This window comes from Pelophylax lessonae (assembly GCF_965119305.1).
Source record: "Pelophylax lessonae genome assembly, chromosome: 10".
NCBI classification, from domain to species: Eukaryota; Metazoa; Chordata; class Amphibia; order Anura; family Ranidae; genus Pelophylax; species Pelophylax lessonae.
This window is the reverse complement of record NC_138777.1, coordinates 210833132-210845071: the sequence shown is the minus strand read 5'-3', so window position 1 is coordinate 210845071 and position 11940 is coordinate 210833132. Positions and strand designations below refer to the sequence as shown.

At 41.1% G+C, this 11940-nt stretch overlaps 1 protein-coding gene across 1 annotated transcript in view; it reads right to left on the bottom strand.

Annotated features, from left to right (window-relative positions):
* Positions 1-5804: 5804 nt before the first annotated feature.
* The window catches only part of GSE1 (Gse1 coiled-coil protein), a 589073-nt gene continuing 582937 nt past the window's right edge, over positions 5805-11940 (bottom strand). Inside the window, exons 15-17 of the mRNA XM_082270436.1 lie at positions 11225-11512; positions 8712-8815; positions 5805-6556 (exon numbers count right to left, since the gene is read on the bottom strand). Coding sequence (XP_082126562.1) covers positions 6422-6556; positions 8712-8815; positions 11225-11512 — 527 coding nt within the window. The 3' untranslated portion in view covers positions 5805-6421. The remainder of the gene's footprint in view (positions 6557-8711; positions 8816-11224; positions 11513-11940) is intronic.

Below are 11940 nucleotides of genomic sequence, written 5' to 3'. Positions count from 1 at the left end.
TAACAGGCTGTCAACGTTTTCCAGCATGCACTGCAAATTAAAACTTGCACAATTGCAAAGAAGTGGTTTTGTACTTTTTTTCAAAAAGTACTTGTATAGAAATTACTTTTAGAGCTCAGTTATATGGGTGCAAAGGCCCACCCATTATGCAGGATGCTGTTTGTGCATCTGGAGCTACATCCAAGCAGTTTGTTAATTTATAGACACGGTGACTGTAAGAACTCACCTGCACATCTGAGCTTGACAAGTGTGCAGGAATGAGTGCATGGCCCTGAATGCAAACATTGTCAGTATTTAGGGCTTTGTCAAACTCACAGATGCAGATGAGGCCATAAAGTCGCTGCATCTCCCTTGACTAACAGGCTGCCTGCATGTAGCACATGCTGTGTGGGCCTATGCTTGAACCTTTCAAGCACTTTCAAAAGCCCATTTGACAGTCTTATCAAATACAGTTACTAAAGCGTGTGTGTGTGTATATAATACACCGATCAGCCATAACCTTATGACCTCTGACAGGTAAAGTGAATAACATGGATTATCTTGGTACAGTGGCAATGGAAATTCAGTGGGATATATTGGGCAGAAAGTGAACATGTTGTCCCCTGAAGTTGATTTGTTGAAAGTGCGGGGGAAAAAAAAAAGGCCAAGAATAAGGGATTGAGCAAATTTTGACAAGGGCCAAACTGTAATGGTTAGACAACTTAGACAGAGCAACTCTAAATCAGCAGCTCTTGCAGGATGTTCCCAATCTGCAGTTCTCAAGGCCGACATAAGTGGTCCAAGGAAGGAAATCTAGCAACAGGGTTATTTGGGGCGGGGGTGCTAATATTCATTGATAAGGGGAAAAAAAAAACTTGGCCACTCTGTGCCATAAAAATCCACAGTAATATGAATGGACATTTACAGTACATGTGCGCTGTGGTTTTTGGTTTTCTTTAAGCCTTTCGCTGCCAGGTCCTGCGCTCCACTTTTAAACTCAGCTGGCTGGACAATTTTTGCAATTCTTCCATTTCCTTTAAATTTTTCACTTATAGCTTTCAGAGTTTAAAAAAATATTCCCCAAACCATATATTTTCTGAAAGCACAGGACCAGTAAAATAAAAATAAAGGTGCTTACTGACTAAGGCCCCACAATATTTGTGCAAATGTTTATCAAAACAATATTTTTGCTAAAAATATACTAAAATCATTATTGGCAGATAAAAACAACACATTTCACAAAATTATTACTAAATATAAAAGCTTAACCTGGAATGGGTTAATAAAAAATATTTAACTTTTAAATTGCGCTTTTTTGCGAACTGGTGAAAATTGAACTATCCAAATTTCTCTAAAGATCTGGAGGTTTTCATTTTTCCCTTATAACCTTAAGAATTTGTGAAAGACCCCCCGAACCATATATTTTCTGAAAGCGCATGACTTGTACAATTAAAAAAAAAAAGAAAAAAGGTGCTACTACTGATTTTTAAGGCTCTGCAATATTTGTGCAAATGTTTATCAAGTCAAAAGGTTCACTAAAAATACACTAAAACCACTATTAGCAGATAAAAACACAGCTAATTTTACAAAATTCATGCTAAATCCCTACTAAACATAAAAGCTTAACCTGTATGGAGTTAATAAATAACTAACTAATATTTGTAATTTTTACATTGCGCCTTTTTTCAAAATGGTGAAAATTGAACGTATGCAAAAATGTAAATATCCAAATTTTTCATATTTCCCTTTACAGCTTTAAGAATTGTAAAAAACTACCAAACCATTTATTTTCTGAAAGAACATGACCTGTAAAAGTAAAAATAAGGTGCTACTGATTTTTAAAGCTTGGCAATAATTTGCATAAATGTTTATGAAAACATTTTCACTTAAACCATTATTAGCAGATAAACACAGCTAATTTCTCAAAATTCCTGCTAAATTTCTACTAAATATAAAAGCTCAAACTCTATTGAGGTAATGAATAACAAATATTTGTAACTTTTACAAAATTGTGAAAAGCGAATGTACGCAAAAAATGTAAGTATCCAAATTTCTCAAATCTGAAGGCACATGACCTGTAGAGTAAAAATAAGGGGCTACTGATTTTTAAGGCCCCATGATATTTCCGCAAATGTTTAATAAAACAATATTTTGACAAAAAGTATACTAAAATCATTATTAGCAGATACTAAGCCCCCGTTCACACTAAGGCGACCTGGTCGCCTCACAGGTCGCCTCCCATAGGGAAGCTGCGGACCCGTTCTAATAGGAGCGACACAAGTCGCTCCGACTTAGAAAAAGGGTCCGGAGCTTCTTTGGGGCGACCAGGAGGCGACCGCCATAGACTTGATGTTATGAAGTCCGTGGCGGCCGCTCCGAGGTCGCGGTGCGAAGTAGCGTCGCTTGCATGTGAACGGGGGCTAACACAGCAAATCTTACAACATTTCTGCCAATGTCTTACTAAATAAAAAAGCTTAACCTTTATGGAGTCAATAAATAACATATTTGTCAATTTTAAATTGCACCTTTTTGCGAAATGGCAAAAATCAAAAAGGTCTCTAAAATTTTGGAGGTTTTAATTTTTCACTAATAGCTTTCATAATTTGAAAAAGACACCCCACCATATATTTTCTGAAAGCATATGACCAGTAGAATAAAAAGAAGGTACTACTGATTTTTGTTAGCCCCACAATACTTGCATAATATTTATCAGTTTTCTATTTTCAATGAAAGCTAACAAAAATGTTTGCACAACATAACTTACATAATTCCTACTAAGGCCTCACACAATGGGGTGTGCTGCTATCTTGTATGCCCATGGAGGGCTGGGTTTACCCACATGCGGATGCACAGGTGTTCTGTGCAGGCAGTCCTATTCATATCAACTGGGACGCAGAGGCAGATTTGACATCCATGCAGGTGTAGGTGCATGGCCCCAAATGCAGACAGGGCGAGATCAGGGACATGCACCCAACATGGATGTCAAGTTAGGAGCAATGGCTGTCTCGATACACCAACTGTGTCCCAATTGATAAGAAAAGGACTGCCTGCACAGGAATACACAAAACACTTTTGCAGCCGCTCTGTCCCAATTTTCATCAATGGGATTGCTACAGAACACCTATGCATCCCTGTGCAGCTAAACATTTCCTCCCTGTAGTATGCCCCATGTGAACAAGGCCTTTTGCGGTTAGGAGCAGCAAAATAGCGCGGTTGAGCTTTGTTTTTACCGCTTGCCATATGCCTCCCCCCAAAAAAAATTAGTCGGCTACATATACTGTAGCTGCTGACTTTTCATACAAGGACACTTATCTGTCCAGAGATCCAGCAGCAGGGGGGTTTGTGTCACAAAGGCTGGTCTATGTAGTCTGATCCAAGAGCCACTGTAGCTCAAATTGCTGAAAAAGGTAATGTTGGTTCCGATAGAACCTGTGACCACAGCCCAAAAGCTGTGAGCATCAGGACTGTACTATGGGAAAAAGTGGCCTGGTCTGATGAATTCAAGCATGGTTTGAGGAACACAACAATGAGTTCAAGGTGGTGATTTGGCCTCCAAACTCTCCAGATCTCAATCCATAATCAAGTAGCTGTGGGATGTACTGGAAAACAAGTCTGATCCATGGGGTCCCCACCCCACAAGGTTACAGACCTAAAAGGAAAAGTTTGGCCGAAACTCTTTTGGGCATATTTCTTCAGTGGGTCAAAGAGAAGCTGCTTCCGCTCCCTCCACAGCCGGTCACTGTAGGGGCAGAGCAGTGAGCGGTGACTGTCACCACTCTGTGCTCAAAGTGGACAAGAATACTGAGCAATCAGCAGTCTGACCGTTCAGTTCTTTATTTAGAGCTGGTGGGGGGAAAGCTACAGTTTGCATCGATGCTGCAGCCATCTAGGCCATTATGAATATATTTCTTATCTTGGAATCCTGCAGGGTGGCCGCTCCGTGCTGGATCACGTACCTAGTATGCGATCAGACACTTCCAGGTCTGGGGTGCGTATGCCCACCCCCGGCATAGTTAGACACAGCGGTAGCTGATCTGCGGGTGCCACAGTCTCCATGTCCACCAGCACCCGCTGATAGTTAGCAAGCCAGAATAGTGGTCTGCCTACGTAAACTAGGCAGATCACCATTCTGTCAGTAGGGAAGGCATTGATCCTTTGTGCCTGCAAAGTAGGGACAAGGTTTCACGTCTTCCCAGAGTAAAAACACCTCCAATACATTACACAAACACACAGTTAACAGTGTGATAGATAGACCCTGATGTTAACGTCTTCCCAGCCAGTGTCATTAGTACAGTGACTGCTTTTTTTTTTTTTTTTTTTTTTTTTTTTTAGCACTGATCCCCGTTTTAGTGTCCCTGGTCCCCAAAAAAGGTCAGTGTTGGATTTGTCGCCGCAATATCGCACTCCTGATTTCTGCTGTTCCTAGTAAAAAAAATAAAAAAAAATTTCTATAAATATATCCCATACTTTTATAGACACTATAACCTTTGCGCAAACCAATCAATATATGCTTATTGGGATTTTTTTTTTTTTTAACTAAAATTATATAGCATAATACACATTGGGCTGAATTGTTTTTTTTTTTTTTATTGGATGTTTTATAGAAGTAAAAAATGTATACATTTTTTCAAGATGGTCGGTTTTTTTGTTTATAGCGGAAAAAATTAAAACAGCACAGGTGATCTAATATCACTAAAAGAAAGCTCTATTTGTGGAGTGGGGTGGGGCGTAGGAAAGACAAATTTTGTTTGGGTACAGCGTCACGCGACTTGTCAGTTAAAATAACACAGTGCCCAAATCACAAAAAATGGCCTGGTCCTGAAGGGGCGTAAATCTTCCGGAGGGCAAGTAAAGGATCTACTACTGACGGCTTGGTGGCCGATATCACAGCATACCTTCCGAGGTCTTCCCTATAGTGAAAGCACAGGTTATGGTGAAGTGGTCATAATTTATGGCTGTTCGGAGTGTATGTATGGGATAAGCTCATATAGGAGTGATGGTCACAACCTTTTTGAACGCATTGCAGTCATGTTTAGCAAAATTACACAACTTGAGCTATCTAGGGATTCCCAAACCACGGCCCTGCAGTTGTTCAGGAACTACAATTCCCATCATGCCTAGTCATGTATATGAATGTCAGAGTTTTACAATGCCTCATGGGATGTGTAGTTCTGCAACAGCTGCAGGGCCGTAGTTTGGGAATCCCTGGCTGACTCCCCAAATACTTCAAATCCAGAGAAAATAAAGGAAAAACAAAGTAAAATGATCTACCTTCCCCCAACAATACTCAGCAACAAGAAAATTCATCTTTTTTAAATTGTTTTGAACTTTTAATTTTCTCTCAAATAAAAAAAAAAAACCTTAATGGGATATAGTCCTGACCAGCAGCAGATCACACAAAACACTCAATATAGCAAGTAAAAGGGGCTTTTTATTTACCCCGCTTGGCTTAAAGAAAAAAAAAAAAACAAAACAAAAAATGAAGCATTGAATGGCAGGCTTTTCTTTCCTTTATAACAATAATTAACGTAATAAAAACATACAAAAACCCTTATTTTATTATATACAGTAAATAGGGAGAGGTGAAAGCACCCATTCGTTATGCTTTTTGCTGCCCGATGGCGTTACTTTTGTGAGGACGAGGGAGATTTGTAGCAGCTTTCTTTGCAGTGATCCCTCAAACCATCCAGCAGACCAGAATGTAAGAAGGTACCTTGAAGCCGATCGGACATCCAGGTGTAAGTGCATTCCTGCTGCAAAGCATTGCAAGGATAATTTTATCTTTTTTTTTCTATGTAGGATAGAGTCCATAACTTCAAAAATGTATCATTTCTTGAGTAAAACAAAAAAAAAAAAAAAACACAAGTCCATCTCCTGGCAAGGAAAAATATATATAATAAACATTTTGGTGGACCATAGTTGGTCAGCAATTAACAAGCGATAAATAAATCCTGCTCATGGCAGCCTTATACAATAGCACAATGGTAATGATAAGTCGGGGGTGGGGAAGGAAGGCACCCACAAATGGTTACAGTCCGCAGGAGCAGAAAGCTGGGTAGCTCGCTTGTAGTGTCAAATGCAGCCAGTCTATGGATAGGAAAATCCTGGGGTGGGATGAGGGGTGCAGGTGCCACCAGCAGAGAGTTGAGGGGTGAAGGTATTGCCCGCAGCTTTGTCATAAGTGAGGTTTTGTTTTTTCTTTGCCGAACTCCCAGAATCCTTTGAGTCATGCATGGCACATTCATATATAGAATTTTTTTATTTTGTTTTGTATATTTTTTTTTTTCCATGGTGATGCAGAAGTAACAAACAAAAAGAGTGGTGATTTTTTTTTTTTTATTTCCCCCATTTCAGTCCTCCCAGTGAAAAATATTAAATATCAAGATAATAAAATAGATCATTTCTATACTGTACGTCCAGGTCTAGTGCAAGGGAGACGGTGTCACCTGGGGTGGCCTTTAAAGTAACCCCTAGACCACAACGAGGAGGGCAAAACAAGGCACTTCCTAAAGTGTTCGAGTTCAGCTTGTAGCCTGTCCCTCTCGGAGGCGACCCTCTGTTTCTGGCTCATCAGCTCCTGTACAGGGGACAAGGGGAAAAGCATTACATTTTTTTTTCAACTAGCAAAGCAAACCACACAATTGTTCTTACAAAAAAAAAAAAAAAAAGTCCCTTAACTGCACACTATCTCAAAAGCCGTCGCCAAAAACATTACAAGCAGCACTTGTTTATGCACAACAGTAATCACCATATACATTGTATGGCCACAAGTTTGCAAAATCTTGACCATGCAAGCTCTAGGTCACCCTGCTAGAGGCTTACACGGGGCTGAGGACTCTTCATGCCCCCGACTGCTAGCCCTGGCCCAACAGCAAGCCCCAATGCAAGGGAAAAAAAAAATGCAGAAGGTGCTGCTCCAAGCCCTAGGTCAGGTAACTTTCCTTAGGACCTAGCTGCTAAATACTGGTAGAGGTTCATCCTAAGGAAAATAGCGTCAGCTGCGCTCCAAGAAGGTTCACACGCTGGCAACTTTATTGTTCTGGATACACACGCTGGCAACTTTATTGTTCTGGATACACACGCTGGCAACTTTATTGTTCTGAACAAACAGAGTGCATGCCTGGGACCTCCTCTATTAGGACTTTTCACCCACAAAGCCAGGCTTACCTGTGAGTGAAAAGCATCAGTGGGGACTCTGCTTGTTCATCCAGAACAATAAAGTTGCTAGCAATTGAACTTTCATGAAGTGCACTCCTTCTTAAACTTGCCACACGACAGGTAAGGAAACTACCACATCCTCCCCCCGTATTTCTTCAGGCCCTGCGATCCTATCGTACAATTCTGCACTCTGGAGCCTCCTTTTATGCTTATGTAGAAAGGGCTACTATGGATTCTCCTAAAGGGCAGTGATTGGCTTATTAGAACACACGGGTTGCACAAGCCAACTTCAGCAAGTGTTAAAATAGTTAATTTACTGGAGATCTTGGTCAGATGTTCTGGAAATGGCAAAAAAAAAAAAAAAAAAACCTGGTCCGGCACTGGCTACATTTTATCTTTACTGTACCCTTGTGACTTGGTCTGGCACTGGCTACATTTTATCTTTACTGTACCCTTGTGACTTGGTCCGGCACTGGCTACATTTTATCTTTACTGTACCCTTGTGACTTGGTCCGGCACTGGCTACATTTTATCTTTACTGTACCCTTGTGACTTGGTCCGGCACTGGCTACATTTTATCTTTACTGTACCCTTGTGACATGCTAAAAAGTTACAATATTGCAATCTGACCACTGGGGAGGGGAGATTGCGGAAATGCATCTTCTCACATGCAACAAACTGATGAGGATATCATCTCAGCCTAGGCAAAGTCACTGAGCCAAAGATGGTGGTAGCAAGAACTCTGCACCTAGCCAGGAAAAGTATCACACAACACTGGCTATCTCCCTGCCCCAAGTCTTTGGATAGATAAAGTGAACTCTATCCTATGCCTGGAAAGCTTTACCCATATCTGTAGACAGCTCTTCCAAATTTGAGAAAATCTGGTGACTGGCTAAACACTCCTACGCTGTAGTTATAAATAGACTCTGGAGAACCAGTTCTTTGGTATAGCTAGCTATACATATCATTACATTATATGTACACCAACTGCTTTGTATGCATGGACCACGGCTATCCTTCAATACTAAATACAATAATTTATTGATCTGTGTCTCAATTACATCTCCTATTATGCACCATACTACTTGGAGTTATTCACTAACCACATTCATAAGAGGTTTTTTTTTTTTTTTAATTTTTTTTTATTACTTGTAGGCCATAGTGTCCGGTTCTGTATTTGTTGTTTTTGTTACATTTCTTTTGCATGGAAATAGAAGAACTTTGTTCTTTTTCAATGAAGAATACATTGAAGAAAAAGATTAGTTACAGCGGCGTGAGGAATTCACTGGCACCCAATTGGTCATGTAAAAATACAATTCCAGGCAAGAAACCCAACTAATCTTAAAAATGCTCCCTCCCAATACCTAATCTGACTAAATAAGTGGTTCATCTAGTCCTCAAAAAAAAAATAAAAAAAAAATAAATAAATCAGTAGCACCGCTGAAGTCTGCGCACTACAAAGTTTCACCCGGATTTAATTTATTTTTTTTTTTAATAATATTTCATTTTGTATTACTCTTACATTGGAAATTGGTGAAATAAAACAGGCGTTCTATCCTGCGATGATCACTTACCGCCATACGATGTGACATCTGTTCCGCCGTCAGACTCAGGTTATAGTGCTGAGCTTCTAGCCGCTTGCACTGTGTCTCCAGAACATGGCGTTCAATGTTTTGATCTGCAGACAAGATGGGAGAAAAGAATGATCAATTTTAAACAAAGGAATCGCCTTTTGACTCTTAAAAGGTGTACCAAAATCTGTGGTGTGTTTGAACGACACGTGAAGAGAGGCTGGCCAGCGGCAATTATGCTGAAGAAAAACGCATGATAAATTAGCCGGTACTTAAAAAACTTTTACGTCTGCAAATTTTATGCCAGGTAAATATCGCTTTCAGAGTCACATTAAACTTCAAACCACCATTAAACCTAATCGTTCAACTCAAGCGGACCCTAAAATCAAAAATTTTCATTTTTCCTTAGTTTTGGATGGAACAGTGAAGGGTTAGAGCCTCAGGAACTCTCTTCAATGGGCATACAGTCAAAAACACATTTTTAATAGAGTGGGGAAATGGGTTAGAAATATTGGGGACAGTGGTTGCCCCTATTGTTTGCCCTGATGTCACACCAATCAGTAGTTTTTTTCTAGAAAATTACTCAGAACCCTCAAACATTATATATATATATTTTAGCAAAAACACTAGAGAATAAAAAGATGGCCGTTGCAATTTGATTGTCACACGAAATTTGTGCAGCAATTTTTAAAACTCAACAATAAATGCACCAATTTTTAAACGTAAAAACTATACAACTCAAATTTTTTTTCGCTAAAATATAAAAAATACCCAACGTGTCACGCTTCAAAACTGCGAACGCTCCTGGAATGGCGCCAAACTACGGTACTTAATATAATAACTACAAGACCCCAGATATATTCTCTACCCTGGAAAGCATAAGATAAAAAAACAACAAAACATTGATCTCCACTTTCAGGGGAAAAAAAATGGCAGTGTTTACATCTGCCAGAGCCGGAAGCAAAGTCATGATGTCGCTTCAGGCCTCCCAGGATCATAGAGAGGGCCGGGGACCATGTGGTTCACAGCCGGGTCTGTGATAACCTGCTGCCGGATCAGGTCCTTGGCTCTCCGATCACATGGGAGAGCCATCCATGGGCAGCGGAGAGGAGGTCCTCTCCCGCTGCCTGTAAAAGCAATCCAGTGGCTATGATGGCTTTTACATTTGTAGGGAATCAACCGCTGAAAAGCTAGATATCTGGATAATGCCTTGCTTGCAGCTTCAGGCATTATCTCCACTTCAAGTCCAGGACGTCATACAGACAGCAAGTGGTTAATAAATCCTACCACCCTCATGGATTAAATTGTCTCAGGTTAGGCTTTTAATTGAGCCCAACCACTTAACCCAGCCATTCTCTACCTTTTCAACACAGAGGAACCCTTGAAATAACTTTCTGGTCTCAGCGAACCCCTGATAAAAAGGACTATATCTACAACTCATGATACATTAGTGCGATTGTCAGTGGGAAGAATGCTCCTTACATTTGTGTTTATTGAAAAGTTCCCACTGATCTTTTTTTATCGGAGCGGCAGAAGTTGCTCAGGGAACCCCTAACAGCCTCTGGAGGAACCCTAGTTGAGAAGCCATGACTTAACCTCATGAAGATTACATTTATACACACCATACAGGCAAAACTATTGCTTGTTTCCAGTGAAGGGTCCTGTTAAAGAGGTTGTAAACCTCAGAAGTTTTTTTTTTTTTAAAAAAAAACAAACACCTGAAAGACAAACACATAATGAGCTAGTATGCATCGCATACTAGCTCATTATGAAATACTTACCTTAGAACGAAGCCTCGCAGTGCCGACCGCTCACCTGTCTCACGGGTGACATGTTTGGTTGCCCTTCTTCCGGGTTTGCGGCATCCGGCCATCTGATTGGCTGGAGCCGTGGTGATGTCACTCCCGCGAATGCGCGCGGGAGCCCACGTTAACGCCACAGGGCTCTGAAGGAACGGCACGAGCGGCCGTTCCTTCACAGCGCATGCGCCAGTGATGTAACTGGCTGCATGCACAGTAAATATCTCCTAAACGGTTCAAGTTTAGGAGATATTTACAGTACCTATAGGTAAGCCTCATCATAGGCTTACCTATAGGTACAAGTTGCAGACGAGGGTTTACTTCCTCTTTAATACCACACCATACTAAAACATTCTAGACAACTGCGGTCTTTCAACCTTGTGGTAACAATTTCTGTTACTGGTCTGTTCCACGGCTGTGCCCCTGTGTACAAAGTCAGCTCCATAAGGACATGGTGTGACCAATTTTGAGTGGATGAACTCAAGTGTCCTGCACATAGCACTGACCTCAACTATACTGAACATCTTTGGAATGACGATATGGAGGCAGGTCCTCTTACCCAACATCAGTACCTGACCTCAAAAATGGGAACAAATTCCCACAGACACACTCCAAAACCCTTCCTAAAAGAGTGTAGGCTGTTCTAGCCCCAAAGGGAGTCCAACTCCACAATAATGTCCATGGTTTCAGAATGGGATGTCCAGCAAATGTACCCACCTTCTAAATGTTCCTGATAGGATTCCAATATTGCCTCAATCCCCTGCCATTTAGGTCTTGGTGGCTCATCTTCCTCCTCCTCTTCCTCCTCTTCTTCTTCCGATGTCTCCTCCCCTGAGGTTACGTCTTGCTGCTGTTGCCTCAAGCTTGCCCCCGTCTGCCCAGGTCCTGGCTGTCCATTCTGCTGTTGCACCGGGGCCCTGCTCGAGTGCTGCAGCTCGGGAATGTTATAGTGAACAGAGGCGTCCGGTTTGTGGTTTTGCTCGGCGCTGTGCATGCCGGATGCTCCTGTGGGCCAAATGGTAGAGGTCACATGACTGCTTTCAGCACAAGAGAAGGCATGCCAAAACAAAGATCTTCTATAGGTCAAAATGTATATACATAGGGTCTCTGTACTGGGTCAGATATATTTTAAGTATTGCTGAATATAAATATACTAATAAATGTTTTTAAAGTGGACCTAGCTTCAGATATGTTTCCATGTTACATCCAAGCATGCTTTGTAATTTGTCAGTCTAACCCTTTGAGGTATTTATTACCTCTCACAGACATCACAATACTCCCCCTGACAAGGTCTACATCTGCTTTTCTCTTCAGGACGGCACCATTTTTTTGTTCAAGTATCACCCGGGATCACCATCTACTTTCTGGACTGAGATGCCATAATCATGTAAATCCTGGTGTTTGTCTGCCACATCATTCAGGGTCACCATCTA